Source organism: Bos grunniens, chromosome 2, assembly GCF_055505025.1.
Source record: "Bos grunniens cultivar Pamir isolate PY7600 chromosome 2, Bosgru_T2T1.0, whole genome shotgun sequence".
Taxonomy (NCBI): domain Eukaryota; kingdom Metazoa; phylum Chordata; class Mammalia; order Artiodactyla; family Bovidae; genus Bos; species Bos grunniens.
The window spans coordinates 16,804,717-16,830,652 of NC_141166.1; the positions used below are offsets into that span (position 1 = coordinate 16,804,717).

At 56.4% G+C, this 25,936-nt stretch overlaps 1 protein-coding gene across 5 annotated transcripts in view; it reads right to left on the reverse strand.

Moving 5' to 3' along the window:
• Window positions 1-4,052: 4,052 nt before the first annotated feature.
• Window positions 4,053-25,936, reverse strand: part of DIS3L2 (DIS3 like 3'-5' exoribonuclease 2) — a 356,275-nt gene continuing 334,391 nt past the window's right edge. For 4 of the 5 annotated variants that reach the window (XM_086335398.1, XM_086335394.1, XM_086335377.1 and 1 more), the window contains 7 exons: window positions 16,424-16,607; window positions 15,622-15,708; window positions 12,129-12,276; window positions 11,669-11,799; window positions 11,395-11,499; window positions 9,732-9,833; window positions 4,053-9,088 (listed from right to left, as the gene is read on the reverse strand). In XM_086335398.1, coding sequence (XP_086191524.1) covers window positions 8,936-9,088; window positions 9,732-9,833; window positions 11,395-11,499; window positions 11,669-11,799; window positions 12,129-12,276; window positions 15,622-15,708; window positions 16,424-16,607 — 910 coding nt within the window. In that variant the 3' untranslated portion in view covers window positions 4,053-8,935. Of the gene's footprint in view, window positions 9,089-9,731; window positions 9,834-11,394; window positions 11,500-11,668; window positions 11,800-12,128; window positions 12,277-15,621; window positions 15,709-16,423; window positions 16,608-19,979; window positions 20,157-25,936 lie in introns of those variants that run through there. The other variant, XR_015140204.1, reaches the window with a different exon arrangement.

Genomic DNA, 25,936 nt, shown 5'->3' on the forward strand with positions numbered 1-25,936 from the left:
TCAAACTGTTCATGGGGTTCTCAAGGCAAGAATACTGAAGTGATTTGCCATTCCCTTCTCCAGTGGACCACATTCTGTCAGACTTCTCCACCATGACCCGCCTGTCTTGAAAAGGTCAATTTTCATTCCAATCCCAAAGAAAGGCAATGTCAAAGAATGTTCAAACTACCGCACAATTGTACTCATCCCACATGCTAGTAAAGTAATGCTCAAAATTCTCCAAGCCAGGCTTCAGCAACAAGCAATAAGTGAATTGTGAACTTCCAGATGTTCAAGCTGGTTTTAGAAAAGGCAGAGGAACCAGAGATCAAATTGCCAACATCCACTGGATCATGGAAAAAGGAAGAGAGTTCCAGAAAAACATCCATTTCTGCTTTATTGACTATGCCAAAGCCTTTGACTGTGTGGATCACAATGAACTGTGGAAAATTCTTCAAGAGATGGGAATACCAGACCACCTGACCTGCCTCCTGAGAAATCTGTATGCAGGTCAGGAAGCAACAGTTAGAACTGGACATGGAACAACAGACTGTTTCCAAAGAGGAAAAGGAGTACGTCAAGGCTGTATATTGTCACCCTGTTTATTTAACTTCTATGCAGAGTACATCATGAGAAATGCTGGGCTGGAAGAAGCACAAGCTGGAATCAAGATTGCTGGGAGAAATATCAATAACCTCAGATATGCAGATGACACCACCCTTATGGCAGAAAGTGAAGAGGAACTAAAAAGCCTCTTGATGAAGATGAAAGAGGAGAGTGAAAAAGTTGGGTTAAAGCTCAACATTCAGAAAACTAAGATCATGGCATCTGGTCCCATCACTTCATGGCAACTAGATGGGGAAACAGTGGAAACAGTGTCAGATGTTATTTTTTGGGGGTCCAAAATCACTGCAGATGGTGATTGCAGCCATGAAATTAAATGACGCTTACTCCTTGCAAGGAAAGTTATAACCAACCTAGATAGCATATTCAAAAGCAGAGACATTACTTTGCCAACAAAGGTCCATCTAGTCAAGGCTATGGTTTTTCCAGTCGTCATAATGGATGTGAGAGTTGGACTGTGAAGAAAGCTGAGCACAGAATTGATGCTTTGGAACTGTGGTGTTGGAGAAGACTCTTGAGAGTCCCTTGGACTGCAAGGAGATCCAACCAGTCCACTCTAAAGGAGATCAATCCTGGGTGTTCTTTGGAAGGACTGATGCTAAAGCTGAAACTCCAATACTTTGGCCACCTCATGTGAAGAGTTGACTCATTGGAAAAGACTCTGATGCTGGGAGGGACTAAGGGCAGGAGGAGAAGGGGACGAGAGAGGATGAGATGGCTGGATGGCATCACCGACTCGATGGACATGAGTTTGAGTAAATTCCGGGAGTTGGTGATGGACAGGGTGGCCTGGCGTGCTGTGATTCATGGAGTCACAAAGAGTCAGACACAACTGAGCAACTGAACTGATATGTGGAAACTAAAAAAAAAGCTACAAATGAAGTTACTTAAGAGATATATATTACAGACATAGAAAGTAAACTTTTGGTTACCAAAGGGTAAAGTGAGGGGGAGGGATAAATTAGGTTAGGGTTACTATATACACACTGCCATATATAAAATAGATAAACAACAAGGGCTTACTGTATAGCACAGGGAATTACAGTCAATCTTATAATAACCTATAACAGAAACAAATCTGAAAAAGAATATATAGTTATGTAAAATATGATATATATATAAAAACTGAATGGCTTTTATACCTGAAACACAGCACTGACTCTTTGTGACTCCATGGACTGTAGCCCACCAGGCTCCTCTGTCCATGAAATACTCCAGGAAAGATGGTAACAATAACCCGGTGTACGAGACAGCAAAAGAGACACTGATGTATAGAACAGTCTTATGGACTCTGTGGGAGAGGGAGAGGGTGGGAAGATTTGGGAGAATGGCAATGAAACATGTAAAATATCATGTAGGAAACGAGTTGCCAGTCCAGGTTCGATGCACGATGCTGGATGCTTGGGGCTGGTGCACTGGGACGGCCCAGAGGGATGGTATGGGGAGGGAGGAGGGAGGAGGGTTCGGGATGGGGAACACATGTATACCTGTGGCGGATTCATTTTGATATTTGGCAAAACTAATACAATTATGTAAAGTTTAAAAATAAAATAAAATTAGAAAAAAAAAAAAAAAAGAATACTGGAGTAGGTAGCCATTCCCTTCTCCAGGGGATCTTTTCAACCCAGGGATCACCAGGTCTCCTGCATTGCAGGTGGATTCTTTACCACCTGAAACACCAGGGGAGCCCAAACAACAATACTTCAATTAAAAAACAAACAGAATTTAATTAAAAATTAAATTAGGAATAGTACAAGCAGCTTGTGGCCATGGCAAACACTCATTAAGGTGATAAGTGAGGAATTCCCTAGTGGTCCAGTGGTCAGGACTTGGCCCTTTCACTGCTAGGGCTCAGGTTTGATTCCTGGTTGGGGAACAAAGATCCCACGAGCCATGTAGTATGGCCCCCCAAAAGTGATATATGAATAGCTATAGCTTTGAGAAATATTGATTTGAAAGAAATCAGTAGATTTTGGGTCTGAGCTCATTCAACATCCACCAATTATTACGGATATTGTCACTTAACCTCTTCAAGTCTTAATGTCTTCATCTGCAAAATGGGGAAAATAACAGTACCTGTGTCACAGGGCCGTTAGTGCGGGCCTGGTGCAGAGGAAGGGGTGAAACCCTAACCTGAGGCAGGACTTGATATTCTGAAGGCACTTTTGTAAGCTGAGTGTCTGAAAGCCAAGTGTGTGCGTGCTCAGCTGCATCTGACTCTGAGACCTCACGGATTGTAGCCCGCCAGGCTCCTCTGTCCATGGGATTTCCCAGGCAAGAATACTGAAGTGGGTTGCCATTCCCTTCTCCAGGGGATCTTCCTGACCCAGGGATCGAACCCGTCTCTTGCATCTCCTGCATTGGCAGGATTTTTACCACTGTACCATCTGGGAAGTCCATAGAAAGCCACACACAAGTGGCCAAATGTTAAATGAAGTGGCTCATTTCCAGAAAACAAATGTTTTACAATTCCTAATCAAGGTCTGTATAAACAGTTTCCCTCTGGCTCATTCCTCCTAACCAGGGAGAAACATCCAGGCATTTCTCTTCCACAGAGGAACTTGGCTCAGGTGCCTGGAGTGCGGAGAGGAAAGGGGACCACCCTACCACCAAGGCAGGAGACAGACCAGGACAGCCCACTCCCCAATTCCTAGGGAGGATTCTTTTTTTTGGCTGTGCTGGGTGTTAGATGTGGCATGTGGGAGCTTTAGCTGCCACCTGCAAACTCTTAGTTGCGGCACATGGGATCTAGTTCCCTGACCAGGGATTGAACCCAGGCCCCCTCCATTGGGAGCACAGAGTCAGCCACTGGACCACCATGGAAGGCCCTGGGGAGGACTCTCGATGACCGTGGAGCCCCATCTCAGTACCGAGCTCAGGCTCAGCCTGCCACAGGCTGGGGTGCAGCTGAGGCCTGGGCGGAAGGGAGGCTAGGCCAGGCAGTTGGCAGAGGCAGGCTCCCCTCTGGGGGGTGGTAGGAAATGTAGTGGGAGGCACCTTCCTCCTTCCATTCAATCTGCTTCCACACCCACCCGCCCCCCACTCCATTTAACCCTGGAGTCCATAACTCTGACCCACCAACTCCTCCAGCCAGGGCCCCGAGGCACAGCTCTTCTGTGGAGCCGCCACCCCTGGGCCGGCAGCCTCACCTGAGGGACCGCCCTGGCCTGGGCTCAGACACAGAACAGACAAGGCACCTAGGGGCTCCACTGAGGCAACCGGGACTCGTCACCACCCAGACTGTCACCTGAATCTTTAAATGAAAGACCTTAGGCAGCATTTTTTAGCCAAGTGGCAATACCAGGTATCCTGTCAGCAAGAATTTTATCTTAGTTACTGGAATAATGGACTGTTTAATACACCCCTTGCTGAGTGTACAAGAAACCTTTTAAACCCATTGTAGGTCCATTTCTGCTAAGGAAAAAGAAACCCAAAAAAGGAAAAAAAAATTGAGTTTTAGCTTTAATTTTTATCCAAGTTATACATTAATGTAGTTTGACATATCACAATGCTCCACAAGGTTTGTTACGATAAAGCAAAGCAGCAGGTTCCTGTCTCCCCCACTGCCTTTCCCCATCTCCGAGGCAACCAGTTTCCCCTCTGTTGGGTTTTAGTTTTGATATTTACCACTGTTTCTAAATTATATATTTTTCAATTTAAAAATTTATTTATTTATTCTTGGCTGTGCTGGGTCTTCGCTGTTGCCAGCTTTTTCTCTAGTCGTGACAAGCAGGGGCAACTCTCTCGTTGACATGCCTGGGTTTCCCACTGCAGTGGCTTCTCTTGTTGAGGACCGGCTCTAGGGGGAGCGGGCTTCAGCAGTTTCGGCTTCCGTTCTCTATAGCACAGGCTCAGTGGTTCGTGTGCACGGACTTAGTTGTTCCGTGGTTTGTGGGATCTTTCTGGACCAGGAATCAAACTGGCGTCTTCTGCATTGGCAGGCTGACTCTTTACCACCAAGCCACCAGGGAATCCCCATTTTTCAATGTGAAACTACATTTATTGATATTCTGCGGTTGACGGTTGTGTCACAAACCAAAACAGCCTTGAGGAAGAACAACAGTTAATTCGATCACAAACCTGAGACTTGGGCGGGACTTGGAGGGAGTAGCTTGGGTTTACTCTGGGAACCATTAGCCAGGGTGGCTGGACTGGACATGGGGTCAGAACAGGCAGCTTCCGGAAACCAAGGCCCCCTAAAACCGAGTTCCTCGGCCGTATTTATGACAAACCTCCCCACCCCAGTCCTTTATTCCTTTTCTCGTTCTGTCCCCGTTCCCCTCAGGATTGCAGAGGATCAAAGGAAACGGGAACTGAAACTGAGCCGGACCCTGTGAAGTCTTTCTGGGTACAAAAGCCCCACTGTGTCCCCCATTTCTTGTTTGTAGGAGTAAAGTCTCCGAGGCCTTCCTTGAGTTCCAAAGAACAGGCTCAAGCAGTTACTAACTAGACAGGCGAGGGAATGTGGAAACAGAGGAAGCAGTCAAGCAAGGAAAGTAAGAAGTGCCTAGGGACTTCCCCGGTGGTCCAGTGGTTAACACGCCGCACTCTGAATGCAGAGGGCTGGAGTTTGATCCCTAGTCAGGGAAGTAGATCCCGCATGCCTCAACTGATTTTCCCTCATGCCACAACTAAGACTTGGTGCAGCCAAATAAATAAAATTTTAAAAACAGAAAAGTAAGACGAGCTTAAACAACAGTCACAGAACACCTAGTTCCTCCTCAAGGTTATACCTAACAACCTGACACAAATCTCTGAGTTGTTCTGCAGGAATGAAGCCTGCCTGCTACCCGCCCCTGCCCAGGTGGAGGATGGTGACCACATGCTGACTCCAAGCAGTCAGACCCCAGACTGCCTGGAACCAGGAGGTTGATAACTGAGATTCCCAAAACAGCACCTGGACCACCAGCCAATCAGAAGAAGGTCCATGAGCAGATCATGCACCTCAGACCCTCACTCCTGATGTTGCCTTTAAAACCCTCCCCTGAAAGCCATCATGGAGTATGGGTCTTTTGAGTATGAGTTGCCCTTCCTCCTTGTTTGGCACCTGCAAAAAACTTTGCTTCCCCCAAGCAATGTCAGTAGATGGGCTTTGCTGCTCGCTGGTATAAAGAAAGTTGAGTGCTGAAGAATTGACGCTTTTGAACTATGGCACTGGAGAAGACTCTTGAGTCCTTTGGACTGCAAGGAGATCAAACCAGTCCATCCTAAAGGAAATCAGTCTTGAATATCCATTGGAAGGAATGATGCTGAAGCTGAAGTTCCAATACTTTGGCCACCTGATGTGAAGAACTGACTCATTTGAAAAGACCCTGATGCTGGGAAAGATTGAAAGCAGGAGAAGGGGACGACAGAGGATGAGATGGTTGGATGACACCACTGACTTGATGGACGTGAGTTTGAGTAAGCTCCGGGAGTTGGTGATGGACAGGGAGGCCTGGCGTGCTGCAGTCCATGGGGTCAGAGAGTCAGACATGACTGAGCGACTGAACTGAACTAACTGAACTGGGGGAGGGGAGCCAAGTTCCCTTTGGTAACATCCTGAGGCTTTAAGAATATTCCTATCTTGATTGCGAAGAAAAAAAACCTAATGTGAAGCAGCTTCGGGGGAAGGGAATTGACGGGAAGGCTCCTGGTGGTGGGTGAACCACCAGACGGCAGAGAAGCCCCCCACGTGGCGGCCCTCCAGGTCTCCTGGGGCGGAAACCTGGTGCCTCCGTGGCTCTCGGTCTCCCTTCTCTGAGCCGCTTCCCTTCCTCCTGGGGTCCACTGCTTCCTTCACAGTGACTTTCTGGAAACTCAGGCTTCTGTATCTTGCAGCATACCATCCTGGGGAGAGACTGACCCCTTCCCCCAATTCTAGTTAGGAGACCCCCAAAATGGGCCAGGTGTCCACTCCATTGGAGTCCCATCAGAGATGTCATGGTACAGAATGGTGGCTCCTAGTAACCTGAGAAGGTGGGAGGAATGGGCTAGAAGCTGGGGAGCAGGTCCCACAAAGACATGAGTCCACTGGGGAGACAGCCCTAGAGGCCCCCTTCACTGACCAAGCCCACTCCGGCCTTAAGGGGTGCCTACAAGTGGCCCCAGGCAGCTCCTGGGCATCTCAGCCACACATGCCCCCTCCTCAGCGCTGGTTTTCCTCCCCCGCCGTCCACACCACACTCACCACCTGCCACTCTAGAAACAACTTCCCCTCCCAACCCCACGCTCCCCAAGGACATGAGCACAGGGAGGCTCTCAACGGTTGTTGACAAACGAGTGAAGGACAAAGGTCACATCACGTCACAGCCCCGATGAGATCCTCCCCTGACTCTGACGGCCTTTAGCACAGAGTCAAGCTCTCGGGCTGGTGAAGGTGGCCCGTGGGGACCTACCTGTTCCTACCTCACCAGCGTCTCCTTGCCCGTCCTCTGGGCACCCTCCGACCCTGGTGACCCCTGCCCTTCATGGCTCATGTCAGAAAGCTTGGAGTCTCAGCTCCTTCACACACGCAGGCCAGGGGCCGGCGCTTTCTTTCTCTGAGCGCCACCCCTTCTTGGCTAGAAACACACACCTCAGCCTCTGAACCTCACTAGAACCTTGTCCTGCGGTGACATCCTTTGCATCTACACGTCCCTGCCCGCAGTGCCCTGAGGTGGGTCCCTGAGGAGACATGCAGGTGCTCTGGGGCAGCTGAAGGAATGACAGGCTTCCTTTTGGACAGTTTTTTTTTTTTTTGCTGTCTTGGGTCTTCACTGCTGCGAGGGCTTTCTCTAGTTGCTGCGAGCAGGGCTACTCTGTGTTGGGAGCACCGTCCCCAGAGTGCACGGGCTTCAGGAGCTGCAGCATGTGGGCTTAGGAGTTGTGGCTGGCAGGCCTAGCTGCTCTGTGGCATGTGGGATCTTCTTGGACCAGGAATCTGTACCTATCCACTGTACCACCAGAAAGTCTCTTTGACAAGCTTTGTGTCTCGTCACCGCCTTTATCCACAGCCCCCTAACCCCAAGTGAGGGGCCACAATGGCAGTCTCTCTCACTGAGACTGGGGGTGTGTCCCCAGCGCACGGCACTCGGGTGGTGTCCACGACACCTGCCATCTGAGCAGATGTGGATGAAGGACACGGCTGCAGTCAGGTGGTAAGAGTACTGGGCCACTTGCTCTGGGCCTTCAGGCCAGGGGTGTGGGGCGGGCAGGTGCCAAACGCTGGGCCTGGCTGGAGACCTGCCCCCTTTCTGGGTGCGGCTCCCCTTCTGTAAATGGGAGGAGGTGCTAGGGTTGCTACGGGTCCCTCAGCTCTGGGCCCATCAGGGCAAGTCCAGGCAGCAAACACCTTGCCTGCTGAACAAGCTGGCTACGCTTCACCGGGGTCCGGGGCTCTGGGGCCGTGAGGAAGGGTGTCCAGCCTGGGGCCATGCTGCCCTGGACCCACCCAGCATGCTGACCCAGCTCTGCCCTGAGGGTGTCCCTCTGAGGAGGCTCTCCTCTGCCCTCGGGTCCCAGGCTCCGTGGGTGGCCCTCGGGGACAGCTGGAGGAGAGGGGGCTGATCCCCCCGGGCAGGGTGTGGGGGGCAGGTGGAGATGTCTCACCCTCGGGCTCTCAGTCAGGCTGCCCGGGCTGCAGAAACCCCTTCACCCATCACCAAACCACCAGACCTCACCTATTTCCCTTCCAGAGCCCCGGCCTTGGCAGTGGGGGTGTCACAGGATCCCGGCCCCTCTCTGAGGCCATGGGGTGCAGGAAGTGGGGGGTGGGGATGGACACAGGGAGATGGGTGCGCTTGCTGTCTGGCATTCTAATTCCATTTCTAATCAGCCAGACTGAGGCCCTGGCGTCCATCTGCCATGCGGCCAGCTCCGTGAATCTTCCTGGACCTGATGGGAGATTCCTGAGGGCGGCTGCCCTGGCTGAGCCGTGAGGGGTGGAGCCAGGCCAGGCCCCACGTCCTGGGTCTAAGGGGCACCCAGCTGCCCCACACACCAGACAGCACTTCACACTTGATTTTATTCCACGACACTGATTTGCTGAAAACCCCTGGTTTCCTGGGCAGGGGCGGGCAGTGGGTAACCGGGCAGAAGGCGGGCTGGCCTCCGGGAGGACCGGGTCTAGCTCTGGGCAGCTGAGCACCGGCCAGGCCTCAGCCTTCTGTCCGGCCAGCCCCACCCTCTACCCCCTCCAGCTTAAAAACTGCGCTGCAGAAATAGAACAGGATGAAAAAATAAAAACAAAACCCTGAGTTGTTAAAAACCAAATTAAAAAAAAAATCCCCGTTGGTGTCAAAAGGTCCTATTCCTAAAAACCAGCAGGGGCGGAGGGGCAGGGGTGGAGAGGGGTGTGGCCAGGCTGGTGGCTTCAGTCTTGCTCCTCCTTGTGGTTACCACACCCCAGCTGGTCCTGCGGGTCTAGGAGGCCCTCGGTGCCCGGTCTCTTCAGGACAGCACTGTACTTGAGGGCGGTGGCCTCTGCCTGCAGCACCACCTCCACCAGATTGAAGATGGTGATGACCTGAGGGTGAGAAGGGCCCGGCAGGGTGACTGGGGAGGGCCCGGCCAGGGGCACAGCAGGGGCTGGGGCTTCAGGCAAAGCCCAGCTCTGCCAGTCCACCCGGCTGGGCCCCAGGGGCCCTGGCCCTGCCTGTCTCGGCCTCCACGGGCCCGTCAGTAAGCCGTGCTCGTTCAAGGACTGAGGAGGCCGTGGGGTCCTGGTGAGAAGGGAAGGAGCCCGATGCTGCTGTGTGCGACGCCTAGTGGAGGCCGCGCAGTGCCAGGGAGAAAACTTCACCATCTGGGTCTGGCCTCTGAGGCCCGCTGTAGGTGAAATCTGTCCTCCTGGGTAGGAGGTCTACACAGCGTTCATCAGAGTCTCGAAAGGACCCCAAAGCTGAGGACCCCCTGCTTTAGAGGGGCAGGCGGAGGCCCGGCCTCTCCCCAGAGTGGCGATCCCAGGAGGCCGGGCCCACAGGGTGGGGAAGGGGGGAACCTGAGTTCCCACCCAGGGTTGAGGGGAGCTGGGTTCAGGGTGGGGGCAGGGGGACCTAGGAGGGGAGCCCTGAAGAGGATACCCCATGAGGCAGGAGGGGGCTCGCCAAAGAGCTGGGCAGACAGGGATGCGGCGCGGATCTGGGAAGGCAGCCCCACCCTCGCCTCACCTGCTGTACTGGCTCCTGTTCCAAGTCCTCGGGCTCCCAGACTAGTGTCAGCTCCGGCTTCTTGCCCACCTTCTGGAAATGGTGGGACCGCAGGGGCAGCATCTGTGTGTGGGGGGGCAGGGGCGGTGCACACGCCTGTGCTTCAGGACTCAGGCTCCAGGCACCACCTCTTAACCTCTGACCCTGCAAGGTCTCCTCTCCCCCCAGTGCTTGGAAGCAGTCCCCGCCTTGGCCCACCTCTGACTGACCCGTGATGGAGCTCTCCGCCCTGCCGCCCGGCTCTGGGCTGCTTGACCTTTGATGGGGGAGGACCCCCCAACCTTCGCCTCTTGCCTCTGGCGCACTTCCGGGAGGCCACCTTCGCCAAGGGGCAGGGGCGGGGAGGGGCTGGGGGCTCCGTGTATTGCTGGGGCAGGTGGCAGCCCTGTCCACCTCATCAGGGACTGTTCATGCAGGTGGAGGTGGACCGGGCACCTGGGGCTGGAGGGCCGCCACCCCTCCCAGCCTGGGTCTGTTAGCACAGACAGAGGAGGGGCTGGGCTGTGAGCAGAGACAACCGAGACCTGAATCCCATTGTGTCGATGAACTTCAGGACAAGAGCCCAGTGTTTTTTCCTGGCTGCATCGTGCAGCTTGTGGGACCTTCGTTCCCTGACTGGGGATCGAACCCTTGCCTTCAGTAATGAAAGTGCAGAGCCCTAACCACTGGACAGCCAGGGGAATTCCCAACAGGAGCCCGACTTGATTCCTGCTGGACTCCATGTTGTCTCCCTGCTTTAGTCCATTCTATTTATACTGTGTTTATTCCACACTCCATGCTGGGCTCTGCACTCCCCAAAGTGCTCTGGGTGTCAGGAAATCACAGCCGGGGTCAGAGGTCTGCTAGAACAGGTTCCTCAGGTGGCCTTGGACTGGCACCAACTACCCTCAGAAAGAACCTCAAACAGAGTGCCCCCAGAGTGGGACAGAGACAAAGGCTGGCCTTTTCCTTCTTTTCAGGAGACACAGCTTCCAGCGTGGCCTCGGGCCATTCTCTCTGATCTTTCCTTTTCTCATGTTCCTTAAAAAAAAATGTCTCCTAAACCTGCCTTCCCTGCAGCCTACACTGGTTTGGGACGGACCTGGTCTCTGGTTGCTCGAGTCCTTGGGAAAGAGGCCCAAGGCCGACCTTTGACCTGGACCCCTGGCCCCAGGCAGGACCCCTGAGTGTCTCAGTAGGCCCATTCGGTGGACTTGGTGCTGCCACAGCTAAGTGAGGTCAGTGTCACCACCTCATGTGGACAGGGATGGGGGCTCTTGGCCTAGGCTCCCATCCTGCCTGCTCCTGAGTCTAATGAGGGCTGTCCCTGGGCCGAGACCACAGCAGATGCTGGGAAAATGAAGTAGACCTGCAGCGGGAACAGGGACAGGCAGGTGGGAAGGAAGTGTGCTGAGTGGACACAGCTTGGTGCTCCCTCTGCCCTCCCATCCTGACTCCCCTGGGGCCCAGAGCATCCTGATTCAGCCCACAGCATCCCGACTCCTCCCTGGGGCCCAGAGCATCCTCAATCAGCCCAGAGCATCCCAACCCCTCTGGGGCCCAGAGCGTCCTCAATCAGCCCAGAGCATCCCGACTCCTCCCTGGGGCCCAGAGCATCCCGACTCCCCAGGAGCCCGGCACTCACGTTACAGTAGACGCGCTTCTGCACCCCATAGCGCAGCACCAGCACGTCGAAGGCTTGGTTCAGGACGCCCATCACCATGGCTTCTGACTCCAGGGGGCCACTCTCCTGCGGGGGCAGGGCTCCAGCCAGGGCTCGGCCAAGGAATGTGGCGTTTCCCTGGGGTCCACCCCAGCTGCTAAAGGGCCTGGACTCCCAGGGGGACTCCTTGTGTAGGCGCCAGGCGGGGTGGTGGGGCGCAGGGAGGGAAAGGGGCGGGGACAGCTGGTGGCCTCACCCTGACCAGAATGGCGAAGAAGAGGCCGGTGCTGAGCTCCTGCACGCGCTTGGATGCCATGCGGCGGTCATTGCAGTGGTCGGCCTGCTTCTGCAGGGAGTCGGGCTCCACGTCTGGAAGCTCCCGGTAGCCTGGACAGAGCATGGTCTGGGGTTGACGGGAGGGCGCCCTCTGTGCACCAGTCAAGGCGCGGGGAGCAGCAGCACAGTGCCACTGGCCCAGGCGGAGTGAGGCCTGCCTGTGCTGGGCTCAGGAGGGCCAAGAACGGGGTGTGGCCACGGTCAAGGCCCTGGGGCCCCGAGCATGTGCTCATAGGGAGAGGTTCTGGGCACAGGCTGCCCTGCGGCTCAGGGTGCCCACCCCACCCAGCAAGGCCTCCCCAGGGATGGCATGTGGTCTCTAGCCGCCAGGCACCCACTCTGGGCATGGCTGGCATCGCCCCCCCTGGCTGCCCCCTTACCCAGCGCACTGGCCAGAAGGCGGTGAACCAGGACATCCGCGAAACGGCGGATCGGGGAGGTGAAGTGCGTGTAGAGCGGCACGTTGAGGGCGTAGTGGCGGAACTGGGCTGGGTCCCGCAGAGCTCCTGAGCAGAAGTACACAGCCATCTGGGGGGTGGGGGGAGAAACGGGGGGGAACCTCAGGGCTGGGCCGGACCAGGTTGGGGCCCGGTATACTCTGCAAGCCTGGGAGACTCACCAGGAGGGGCGCTGGGGGCATGGGCCCACCTGCCAGGCTGTGGACAGCTGAACAAAGCTGGGGAGGCCTGCAGAGACCAGGGACTGTTCCATGTGAGGCAGGGGGGTGGAGGTGGGGGTGGAGTGGTGGTGGTTATCCTTGGGGTTGCCATGGGGCTGACTGGAGTCATGGGGGCCCTCACCCCTCTCCTGCTGAGGCCCAGTGTGGGGCTTACCTAGACCCCTCTGCTGGGGATTGGAAGTGGAGTCACTGGGGTGGGGGGTGGCGGGGGAAGGATGTGTGCTTCTTGCTGCTGCTGTTGCTAAGTCACGTCAGTCGTGTTGGACTCTGTGTGACCCCATAGACGACAGCCCACCAGGCTCCCCCATCCCTGGGATTCTCCAGGAAAGAACACTGGAGTGGGTTGCCATTTCCTTCTCCAATGCATGAAAGTGAAAAGTGAAAGTGAAGTTGCTCAGTCGTGTCCGACTCTTAGTGACCCCATGGACTGCAGCCCACCAGGCTCCTCCGTCCATGGGATTTTCCAGGCAAGAGTACTGGAGTGGGGTGCCATTGCCTTCTCCAGTGCTTCTTGCTAGGAACCCTTAAGATGTTGAAAGGCCTCCTCTCTCAGAGTCCTGGGGGAGCAGCTGTGCAAGCCCTCGGGGAGGTGGGGAGAAGGACAGGGGGACCACGGGCTGAAGTCAGAGGACTTCAGGGAGGAGCTGGACTCATCCTCGTGCACAGGAGCTCACTGCTGGGTTTTAGGGGCTGTTACTGCCAGGACCCAGGAGGAAGGAACAGTTCTGGTTGCCCCTCCCTAGGACGGGGCTGGGGGTGGCTATGCGGGAAACCATGGCCATGCCGGGCCAGGGGCCAGAAGTGTCCTTCATCAGGACACAAGCCCGATGGCCCCATGTGGCCAGAGTGCAAGGTAGGAGAGAAGGTCCAGGATGCCCCTACCCAGAGCAAAACAGGTGCCTGGCTTGTCCTCTCTGGCCCTGGCCCTGACTTGGGTCATGACTCACCAACCTCCAGCCCTCTGGCCCTGACTCCTGACCTGCTGACGGCCACGCCTGCACCCTGGCACCCCTGTGCCCCCAAGGCTTGACCTTTCGTTAGCCAAGGGAGGCAGCAGTTGGTCAGCCTCCCAACCTTGGCCCTTCTTGTCTCTAACAACTTGTCTTGAGACCAAGACCCTGAGTGCTGAGGTCAGAAGGGCCTCCTGTAGGGCAGGAGTTAGGACTGAGGCTCAGGGGGAGACACTGAGTGTCGGTGGGGAAACAGCAAACAGCCCGGCTCCCATGGTGCAGCTGTGCTGATAGCCTGGGCCACGGTCCCTGGAGACGCCATGATGCCCGGGAGCCAGTGACCAGGCTTCTCGGCCAGGAACTCAGTCACACCCACGTGTATTCACTCGCTCCCTCCCTTGCCTCACACTCACACCCTCACACTCTCTCATACCCTCCTGTGTGTTGGGACAAACGCACAGCCAGCTCCACTTACTCTGTGATCGAAGGTCCTGGAAGCCAGGACGCAGCTGGAGCAGACCTGCCCTGCTGCCCAGCTCCGCTTCCCTTCTGGTCCCCCTGGGCCCTGGTTACGTCTGGGGTGAGTCAACGAGGGAGGTGGGAGCCGCCTCCCCCGAGAGCCACGTTTGGCCTTTGTCATCAGCAGTGGCCCAGGTCCCCAGATGAGCTGGGTGAGGAGGACGGAGGGCCCTGGCCCCCTTCCTGGGCAGTGGGGGTGTCTCTGGGCAGGGTGAGATGGATGAGGACCCAGAAATGGGGCAGAGACAGAGGACCAGGCACCCTGGTCTCTCTGGTCCCTCCCTGAGATCAGATCCCAGGCCGAGGCTGGTCTCTGAGGTCACTGCAGGCGAGGCCAGGGTGAGTCTGGTCTTTGTCAGGCTCTGGGTGACTGAGGACGGGACCCCTTCCCTTGGAGCTTCAGGGCTGGGTTTACCTTGAGGGTGAGTGGCTTCCAGAGGCTGGTGGAGGAAATGGGGTCCCCACTGGCCTCGTTTGTGGTGTCAAGCCCAGTGGCCAGAGATGCACGCCCTCCCTCTCCATTGGTGGTGGGGGTGCTTTATGGTGCCCGGTGTGGGGCAGACATTTGTGAGTGGGGGCAGGGTTATGGCTGCTGCTGCTGCTGAGTCGCTTCAGTCGTGTCCGACTCTGTGCGACCCCACAGACAGCAGCCCACCAGCCTCCCCCGTCCCTGGGATTCTCCAGGCAAGAACACTGGAGTGGGTTGCCATTTCCTTCTCCAGTGCATGAAAGTGAAGAGTGAAAGTGAAGTCGCTCAGTCGTGTCCAACTCTTAGCGACCCCATGGACTGCAGCCTATCAGGCTCCTCCACCCATGGGATTTTCCAGGCAAGAGTACTGGAGTGGGTCGCCATTGCCTTCTCCGACCAGACCCAAATGGATCTGATGGCCCCATTCCTGGCAGCGCCAGAGGCCTCAGAAGTCAACTGTGAGCTGCTGAGGTTCTTGTGGACAGACTGGATCTGCCCAGTGACGGAGCCTCTGGACAGCACCCCTAGGCTGCCCTGGGCCCACCACTGCTCCTGTTCACACTGGCAGCACTTGCTGACCAGACAGGGCACTGGGGGCCAGGGGGTAGGGGTCCTTCCCAAAATGCTTGGCCCCCCAGGGCCTCCAAGCTCAGCCTTGGAGGGCGGAAACTGGTGGCCAGAAGCCAGCCCACTGTCTACCTCCTGGGTGGCCAGCCTGTCTTCCAGCTGCAGACAGAGCCCCATGCCTGATTCCTTCTCTCGTGGTCATCTGGGACAAGGAGACTTCTCTGGCTGGGGTCCCCAAGCCACAGTGGGGGCTGAGGACTCAGGGAGACCAACACACTTTCCTGCTCCAGGTCCCCATCTGCCCATGAGTTGCTGACCAGGCCGCATTTGAGCCCAAGCTGGTCTGATCTGTGGGGACCAGGCCCTGGAGTCTTGGAGGGGGGGATGCCTGGGCTGGCTCCCCTCCTGCTGTCAGGAAACAGAGCCCCAGGGGCTGTGCAGGGGGAGAAGTAAGGCTCAGTTGGCTCCTCTGAGGCCCAGACAAGGGGCCCTTGAGCAGGACAGGTTGGCAAGTTGGAGCCAGGGGTGGTAGGGAGCCCAGGGGCCACCTGTTCTGGATGCTTCCCAGGGGGCATCCTCCCCACATCGCCCCTCTCCCCACACCTCCCCTCAGGTTCTCCAAGCCCGGAGAGGTCCTGTGTGCTCCCGGGGCGGGAGGCGGGGTGGATGGAGGACTGGCCCTGCCTTACCTGCATGGGCCGGGAGCACATGTTGGTGAGCACCTCCTTCCGGGCCAGGGAGTACTTGTCATCTCCGAACATTTCGGTCAGACTTTTCTAGAAGAACCACGTGAAAGGCAGTCAGGCCTGGGGAGAGAGGCTCGGAGGCCCTGTCCCCTGCTGATCACCTGAGACCTGGCTCTGGGAGGAAAGACCAGCCGAGGGCCCCAGCCCTGCTCAGATGGCCACGGTGGCCTGCAGGGGTTTGTTGGTGGGGTGGGGGACGGCCAGCAGCCCCCAGCCTGTGTCCCAGGCTGGGCCTGCCTCGAGGGTCCTGGCTCGAGGGAAGTCTTTCCACATCTGGCTGGCTGGCCTGGACAGACTGGCTTCCTGTCTGACCTCGGGCACCCCAGGCCCAGAGCAGATGGGGCCAGTCTCCCTGCTGTGGAATCAGGGCGGAGGCCATGGATTCCTGAGTCATGTGATGCTCAGTTCTCGGGGGGTGGGTATCTGAAAGCCCCCCATGAAAAACAGCCTCTGGTTTCCACCAATCCTGGTGCCCTGAGAGAGCCTGAGCTCAGCCCATTCCTGCCCACAGGACCCCTGCCCACAGCTAGGCCTGAGGGCACCCCCTCAGTCTCCTGGGCTCCCCGCCAGGCCCTGCAAGATGAAGGCCTTGTCCCCAGGGCCTTTTGTCTCCCTTGCAGGGGAGACCGGGCTGAAGGGCAAGGGACCCTGGTGGGATGCAGTTGGCTGCTGAACCCTGGCTTCCTGGCCTGCCTCCTGCTTTCCCCAGCAGGGCCTCCCCAGCCCCCATGTTCCCAGCACTCACGTTGAGGGCGCCTGCAGAGCTGAAGTCCATGGGCAGCCCCATCTGGTCACAGAATTCCACCAGGTCATTGAGCATCTTGGTCTGGGGTGGGGGGTGCCGCCGCAGCAGGGCTTGCTCAGGGAAGGCGCGGTGGATCTTGTGGGCCACGGCCATGTTGGCCAAAAGCATGAACTCCTCCACGAGCCTGCAGCGGGGGGTGGGGTGGGAACGTGGGGGGTCATTCTTTCTCGCTTCTCGGTTGGCTGGCTCTCTTGTATCCTTGTTTTGGCTTAAAGATGCCCTCCTGGCATCCAATATACTTTTATAAACTTATTTTTAATTGGAGAATAATTGCTTTACAATAGTGGTGTTGGTTTCTGCTGTACAACAACATGAACCAGCTGTGAGTATACATATAACCCCCCTCCCTCGTGAGCCTCCCTGCCCTCCTACCCACCTCCCACCTTATCTCTCTAGATCATCCCGGAGCACGCATCCCAGCTTGTTTCCTGCAAGCTGCTTTCTCCCTCATCCCTCTGCTCATGCCTGTCACTGCACTAACCAGTCTGTACTCCTCTCTGCTGATGGGTCAGCTCGTGTGCTGCGTCTCCCACCAGATAGGGGTCCGGGGAGGGTGCCTGTCTTATTCCCGGCTGCAGCCCCAGTGCTTGGGACCTCACCCGACCCAGAGAAGGTGATTAGTAAAGATCTCTGATGAATGACAAAGTCTCCCAGAACACTGGGGGCATCTCCTGTGCCTGGGCGGGCCAGGAGAACCCAGGGGGCTCTGCGGGGCTGTGCAGAGGCAGGTGTGCAGAACCAGGGCTCCCTGTTCCCAGGAGCGCTTGGCTCTTTTTCCTCCCTGGAAAGATGAGGGTTTCTGAGGATGAACAGGAGAGTTACAGGTGGCAGAGGAAACTCAGGCATTTGGGGACAAGGCAAACATAGTGTGTGTGCATGCGTGCTAAGTTGCTTCAGCCGTGTCTGACTCTTTGCGACGCTATGGACTGTAGCCCACCAGCCTCTTGTGTTCGTGGGATTCTCCAGGCAAGAATACTGGAGTGGGTTGCCATACCCTTCTCCAGGGGATCTTCCCAACCCAGGGACTGAACCCATATCTCTTATGTCTCCTGCACTGACAGGCAGGTTCTTTACCACTAGTGCCGCCTGGGAAGCCCAAACACACTGTATGGGAGAGCCTGCCCCTCCCCCTCCAGGCCACCACCGCAGGGGAGACTCGCAGGCCCTTGCCCAGCCTAGGGGAGATCCTCCTCAGTGCAGCCCACACTGGGCTGCACGTCAAGCCCGTGCTGCTCCCATGGGGGCGGGAGAGGTCGGGGAGGAGCCCCGGGAGGCTGGGCGGCAGTTGGGGGATACGCGTCCCCTTCCTGGAGGTGCAGGCAGTGCTTGGGGTGAGCCCCATCCCCTCCCCAAGCTCTTAAGTCACAGCCGGTGAGGGGGGAAGAGAGTGTGAGCAGGCAGAGCCCCGCCTTCCTGATGGGTCTCCCTGCTGAGGACTGGCTCTGGTCTAACAAGCTGCCCCCCACAGCATGTCTGCCCCTCAACAAAGGCCTCCCTCTGAGAAAGAGTGGTGGGATGCCCCAGGCCAGACACCACCGGTGCCAGGCCTGGACCTTGGGAGGAGGTCCACCCACGCCTGCACTGCCAGATCCTCCTCTCTGGGTACCCTGCTGGGCCGCCTCCAGCCCACCGCCCACCGTAGGACAGAGGTTGGGCAAAGGAGACCACAGGTCTGGTCTCAGAGGCCCTTCTGCCATCTAGGAGGCCTGTGTGTGGAATAAGGAGCTTCTCCTTTCCCTACTGGGTTGCAGCAATAGTCTTTCAAGCGGCCATCCGACCTCCCTATCATCTGTCCTGAGCACATCATTTCCTGCTGAAAACCTTTGAGTTCACACATGGGAACCTGACCACCAAGTCTTGAGAGGTGAGGCCTGCATCCTGGCTCCAGCACGTCCTTGCTGTAGAACCCCGAACAAGGCACTGACCGTGTCTGATCCATTTTCTTCAGGGATAATAATAGCACTTATTTCACAGAATGGTTGTGAAACAACAGGAGGAAAATGTGCCTGGTGTGACATCAACATCAAAGACACGGCAGGTGCTGGGAATTCCCTGGAGGTCCTGTGGCTAGGACCATGCTTCCACTGCCAAGGGCATGGCTCAAGCACTGGTCATTGGGGAACTAAGATCCCGCAGTTGGTGCAGCAAGGCCAAGCCAAAAAAAATGAAAAAAACACAAGAGGTGCTTCCCTCTTTCTACCTTCCATGCTAAATGGCCTGGGGTCTCCTCGTGGGGTCCTGTGATTTCCATCCCTGCCATCTGACACCCGCTTTGACCTCTCTATGCTTCTATGAAGGCCATCTCCATCACTCCTGGGCACTTACTGCACGACTAGCCACTTTGACGAGGGTCAGCCTGTCTAGGGAGCTTCCCTTGTGGCTCAGCTGGTAAAGAATCTGCCTGCAATGTGGGAGACCTGGGTTAGGAAGATTCCTTGGAGAAGGGAATGGCAACCCACTGCAGTATTCTGGCCTGGAGAATTCCATGGACTGTATAGTCCATGAGGGCACAAAGAATTGGACACGACTGAGCCTGTCTAGGGCCACCTATGTCACAGTCTAGCACCATGTGACACCTCACATTGGTTTTCATGTTTAGCTCTGGTCACCGGAAGAGGAGTCTCAAGTCCTGCTAGATATGTCTTATCTGCTTTCTGGTGGCTGAGATGGTAAAGAATCTGCCCGCAATGCAGGAGACACGGGTTCGATCCCTGGGTCTGGAAGATCCCCTGGAGAAGGGCACGGCAACCCACTCCAGTATTTTTGCCTAGAGAATCCCATGGACAGAGGAGCCTGGCGGGCTACAGTCCATGGGGTTGCAAAGTCAGACACCACTGAGTCACTAACACTTTTCTCCCCACACTGCTGTTGGTCAGACCCTGTGGAGCATTATCACCTAAATGTTTCAGACACAGTTCATTCATCTATCCATTGCCCGCTCAGCACATACAATTGTGTGCCAGGTGGATCCATACATGTCTCCTCATGCAGTCCAAGTGTCGCTGTGGCTTGGGGTAGGTGGGGATAGGGTGGGCACCCGGCCTGCTCCTCGGAGCCCCGTGTCTCCATCCTGCACCTTGGGGCTGATCTGGGATGCATTTCACGGCGCGGCCAGCAGGGGACAGCATGGCCCCATGACAGGGCTGTGTGAGCTCAGCCCAGGACCTGCACGCGGCAGGGCAGGGCTGGGGGCTCCAGCCTGAGCTCCCACCCACAAGGCCTTGGGTCAAAGGAACTGAATGTGCAGGGACCCCCCAGTCAGGGGCTGTGCTCGTGCCCCTATTTCCTGAAGGGCCCCTCCCTCAGCCCCATCTTAAGGAGGAGACCCCGAAGGGAAGGGACAGGAGGGTGGGGGTGAAGCCCGGAGCCCCAGCAGCGACAACAGCCCTTAGGCCCCGCTTCTCCAGTCACCCCATTACTTGTCTGCCCTGGGCCCTGGTACTGTCCCATGCGTCAGCTGGGGTGGTAAGAGAAAGACAAGTGTGCTGCTGTTTACCTTGAGAAGAGAGTCCGGGGACGCCTTGGTCACGGGGGCTGACCTTGGACGAGACCCTTGGTGCCTTGGGGGGCTCCCACCCCTGGGTGTCTCCGTGCTTCCCTCAGGACAGGGGCCAGGGGTTAAGAGGCAGCCTGTGGAACTCGTTCCAACATGGTTCAGAGAGGCAGAGCATTCCTGCCAGAGAAAACATCAATGTCCCCTGGGAGGGATGGGACACAGACCCCTAGTGTCTAGGACAGCTTCAGGGGCCACTTCCCCACAACCTGTCCTTATCACTGCAGGTGGGAGGCGGGGGAGAGAGGAAATGCAAGTGTGTGGACATGAGAAAGTAGAGCGGGGGCCTGGAGCCCGAGCCAGTAGAGCCCTGGGGGAGCTGGAGGGTGCAGCACAGGTGGCGGGGGTCCCCTGTGCAGTCGGGGAACAGGAGGCCAAGGGGAAGGCCAGCGTTCAGCAGTCAGATTCTAGTGAGTTCAGATTCACAGTCAGCAATGGGGCTGGGCACCCGGAATGGGAGGCGGCTGGCCAGTCCTGGGGGCTCTCATCTGGGCCAGCGAAGGGGCCCCTCTCTCAGGGCTTCTCTGGGCCCCTCGCGGGTCAGTTCCTGGACAGGCCTGCAGGGGGCGGCCAGCATCTTCCTCCCACAGGACCCAGGATGTGGCAGGAGCCGCTTAGAACCCACGAACTTCTGGGCAGGAGACAGTCTTGCTTTGTAAATTGCAGCCCTGCGAATCGAGGCCCAGGGATCTCTGGGCTCCCAGTCAATGTGTGTTTCCTTGTCCAAGGCCAGGTCTGGGCTGAGGGCTTTGCTCGGGCAGGAATAGGCTATTAGAAGAAGCTCCCGCCGCTGACCTGTCACCCTTGACCCTGATCTCCTCCCACCTTTGAGAGGCAGAGCTACAGGCCCAGGCCAGTAGCCAGAGCTCAGATGGGGCTGCAAGAGGCCCTGGGTGGTTAGGACATCCTCTGAGAGCAAACTGCACATACTGGGGTCTGATATCCAAGTGGGGATGGAGCTGGGCATGCTCCCTGGTCGGGGCCCCTGCCCTGATGGTAACCCTGCCCCCGCCCCAGCCTGACACAGGTGTGAGATCACTACCTCTGCGGGGAAGGCGGTGTGTGTGTGTGTGTGTGTCTGCATGCTGGATCTCAGCTTTCACCTGACAACTGCCCTAAATAGGGCTCAGGAAAGGCCACCAGCTGGGAGCATCTTCCAGACAGCAGGCCACATGGACAGAGCCAGGCACCAGGCCTGGCATCGGCTGAGCATCTATCTGAGCCCATTGCCACCAGGGGCCCCGTGACTTGGAGGGCCGGGGCAGGCTCTGCAGTGACAAACACATGGACGGCTCACCGGGGCCGTGCCAGGATGCAAGCTCAGCAGCACTCAGTCCACAACACCCCACCCACCTGTGCTCTGGGCCTCTGGGTGCCGGAGGGGAAGGCGTCTCACCCCAGGGAGGTGAGCAAGCCTAGAGGTGTCACAATCACCTGCTACAGCAGACGGCAGGGAAGACCACAAGCAACCTACACACAAGGACACGCCCTCCTCACGCAGCAACGACGCCTTGTCTAGCATAACGTTTGCCGAAGTACGTTACTTAAAGAAAAGGTATAAACATGTATGAAATACTAAGGTCTAATTTTACGTGATTTTTTTTTTTTTACTACAGGATATCCCGCATGTGGACAGCCCAAGGCAACAGGAGAAGGGGGAAGTTAGTGGTATCAGCTCAGGAGCTTGTCTTGAGTCGCAGCTCTGCCACTCACAAGCAGTGTGATTTCAGAAACGTTTCTTAACCTCTCTGAATCTCAATTTACTTACCTGAAAAAATGGGCATGCACTGACCTGGTCTTAAATATTACATTATTATCATGCATACTACAGCAGTGACTGGCCTGGGTGCCCCAAACCTAAGATGCAGGCTGAACAGAGCAAGATCCTAGAGGCTTCCCACCCTGATGCCAGAGCCTCGGTCCACAGCCTTCATCTCTTAGCAACTGGCCTCCCTACTTCTGGCCACTCCCAGCTGTTTCTGTCTTCACATCCAGAGAGACGCTTTCCTTCTCGAAGGCAAATCTGGTCACGCCCCTCTCCCACATGAAGCCCTTCAGTGGTGACCACTGTCCTGGGACAGTTCCACCTCTTGGTAAAATGAGGTTTCCCCTTGTCTGGTGCCAGCATCACCTCCCCCTCTTTGTCCCCCACCCCTCACACTCCAGCTCATTCTCGGGCCTCTTTCTTGCTTCTGTCCCTTTGCACTGCTGTTCCCTGAGCCTGGAATCTGAGACCTTTCTCCTCGAATCTCTTTTTCTCTGATGTCCCTTCCTCTGGGGAGGCAGCATGAGATGCCCACCTGGCGGCTGCGTGCTTCCAGGGCACCCAGACCTGTCCCGTCACAGCACTCAGCCCGCACCATCATCACCCTTTGATCACAGGCTGTGTCTCCCCTCTCTACCCTGTGCCGCCTACCCTGAGCCCAGTGTGAATCCAGCACAGTGTAGATGCTCAATAAGCCTGTGCATGATGAAGGATTCCCAGGAAGGGGCACAGTCAGGAGTCGAGAGGGCCATGCCCCTGCCACAATGCCCCCTTTCTTCATGGGTACACGGCCCTCATGCATCTATTTCTGATCCCCTAACTCAGCATTAAAAAACTAAGACCACAGCATCCAGTCCCATCACTTCATGGCAAAGAGAAAGGGAAAAAGTGGAAACAGTGACAGATTTTATTTTCCTGGGCTCAAAAATCACCATCATGGATGGTGACTGCAGCCATGAAATTAAAGGACACTTGCTCCTTAGAAGGAAAGCTATGACAAACCTAGATAGCATATTAAAAAGCAGAGACAACACTTTGCTGACAAACATTTGTATAGTCAAAGCTACGGCTTTTCCAGTAGTCATGTATGGATGTGAGAACTGGACCATAAAGAAGGCTGAGCACTGAAGAATTGATGTTTTTGAACTGTGGTGCTAGAGAAGACTCGTGAGAGTCTCTTGGACTGCAAGGAGATCAAACTAGTTAATCCTAAAGGAAAAAAAACCATGAATATTCAAAGGAAGGACTTATACTGAAGCTGAAGCCCCAGTACTTTGGCCACCTGATGCAAAGAGCCAACTCACTGGAAAGACCCTGATGCTGGGAAAGAGTGAAGGCAAAAGGAGAAGGGGTCGACAGAGGATGAGATGGTTAGATAGCATTACTTACTCAACAGATATGAATTTGAGCAAACTCCAGGAGACAGTGGAGGACAGAGGAGCCTGGTGTGCTATAGTCCATGGGTTGCAAAAAGTCAGACACGACTTAGCAACTGAACAAAAACAAAGAGAAGAGCTCTACTGACATCATTCCCCTACAGCCCTCTCCTGCTGTTTACCCATCTTCCAAGTCTACAGAGCACCAATTCCTATTTAGAGGAAGCTGGTGGCCTTGTCATTTCAACCAACCAAAGTAAGGTGTCTCCCATCTGCAGCCATTAATTTGTTCACTGCCTCACCCTCTAAAACTTCTTTGGAGCTGCTGCTGTGGGTCGGTGCAAGGAGAAAGGGAAGAGACATCCGTTAAGCACCTGTGACAGTGGACAGGCCACAGACCAATCAAATCCTCCTGCAGCCTGGGAAGTGCTCTCACCCCTTTCTGATGCGTGGCGAGGCTTAAGGTGCAAAAACAAGAGGTGATCAGGCCCAGGTCCCACAGCTCTGTAACCAGCAGCTGGGCTTCACCGCCCACCTGTGTGACCTGGAGGCCCTGCTGCCTCTGCTGTGTCCCGGGCACTGCTCAGGAAGCCTCAGCCTGCCCTCCAGGAGCCCCCAACCTCGCGAGGGTGGGGGTAGGATATGCTGACAAATCCAAGATCAATCTCAAGCAATGGCCGAGAGGTGGGAAACACTTTACATGAAAAGGATGAAAGAGTCAATTATGGAGGAGAGCAAAGAAAGCATCAGGCGTGTCTGGAAAATAAGGGATGGAGGGAGAAGGGCTAAGAGGTGAGGGCAGAGCCTGGGGAGCCAGACTCCAGGATGGGGGCGCACGGGGGAGCTGGGGGAGATGCTGGATGAGGACGGTCAGGAAGGAGCACACATGGCCCTGGGGTGCAAGGAGCAGAGGCCCGGGGCAGTCAGGCGGAAGCGGAGGGGCTGAGGCTTGCAGGCAGCAGCAGAGACAGAGGAGGACAGGGCAGGCCCACATTCAGAGCTGCATGCAGGTGAGGCCCCGGGAGTGAGCTGGTCATGGGCACAGAGGGCGGAGGGGGCAGGGGCACAGAGGGGGGTGAGGAGGTCCGAGGGGCGTGAAAGCAGGGAGCAAGGTGCAGGTGGGCAAGCGTCCGCTGTGCAGACCTCATGCCAGGGAAGAAGAGGCAAGAGAGAGAGAGCCCTGGACTTGGCAAGGAGCAGCCAGCCATGGCCGTGAGGCTGGGGACGTAGGCTCAGAAAACCAAAGACTGAAGGGCGAGGGAGGTCACGTGCGGACTCCTCTCAGCATGTGTGTGGGTGAGACAGGCAAGAGTTAGTTTGCAGAAATGTTGTGAAGGGCTTGTGTAATTTTTTCCAGTTGTTGCTTTAAGCTTCCAAAAGATGGTAGGACCCGGGGGGAGATCCTGTGTGAGGAGCACTGAATAACCTTGCAGCTTCGCCCAAGGCGCTGTCCCTAAAATTGTTTCAAGGCTACTGGGTGCAGGAGAGAAGAGTAGGGTCCATACCCATCTGGGTCAACAGAGAGTGAAGTGACAGTCGCTCAGACGTGTCCAACTCTTTGTGATCCCATGGACTGCAGCCCACCAGGCTCCTCTGTCTATGGGATTCTCCAGGCAAGAATACTGGAGTGGGTTGCCCCCTGAAAAGGGACGACGGACAGGGCACCCTCCATGGGCTGACCCGGGGTGGGGATTGCTGTCTTCTGCACCATGGAAAAGGCAGCCGTGGTCCAGACTGAGGTCAGAGCGGGGCTGGGCACGCTGGGTGGGCTACTCTGCGCTCCCACAGAACTCCCAGAGACAATGGCCGAGGCTGGCACTGGCAGTGGGGTCTCAGCCTGGGCACTGTGCCGACCTGCAGGCAGGCCCCTGGGCCCCGCACTCCTCTGCGCCCATCCAAGGAACCCTGCCTGGCGAGAGTGGCTGGGCCTCCTAGGATGTTCCGTTTCCAGATACATTTTTACCAGGCTAACCAGGTGAGGAACTCAGCCCACCCCTTCCCTACCCAGAACACTCAGAAAGCGGCTTTGGAAATGACTGGGGAGCCAGGCAGCCAGGGCACAGTGGCGTGGCCGCTGCCCAAACCTGAAAGTGCATCCATTTTCAAAGCTCAAGAGCAACTCGGGGCAACGAGCACAGCTCTACTTTGCTTCTGCCCTGAGCCACCAGGGCCCTTGTCGCAGACACTCTGCGGGAGCCTCATGCAGATGGAAATCGGGCCACTTACAGAGAGCAGTTTCAATTAGCTCTTGGTGAAAACTGCTAACTTGGAAATTGGATAAGAATTGCTCCCAGCCAGTTTTCAATTCATTTCTTCTGAAGACTATACATTTTCTCCACTTGGGCACATCCTCTCTGTGGGGCTGGGAGCCCCTGGGCTTCGCGTGGGCCGCGGAGGCAGCCGCTGGGCCTCTCGTAAGAGCTGTGCACCCGAGCATGGCCCCTTCTCTGAGGTTGAGCAGCTCTGGAGGGGGTCGGGGGGCTCTCCCTGCGGCCCCTAACCGAGTGCAGTGAGGTGGAAAACGCAAGGGCCTGGCCCGGGTGAGGTGGAGAGTCAGTGGCTAAATAACGCAACAGTGGGAGCTGCTAGGGATGGGATGGGAGGGTGGCAGTGGGGGGAACTCAGGGAACTCATACCCCGGAGAGCTGGAAAGGGGAGGCCTGGAGAAAGGGAACCACAGGCAGAGTCGCCTGGGTGGTGGGTGGGTGGCTGGGGGCGGATCGCACCAGAGGAAAACTCAGCTGATTGACAGGTGGTTG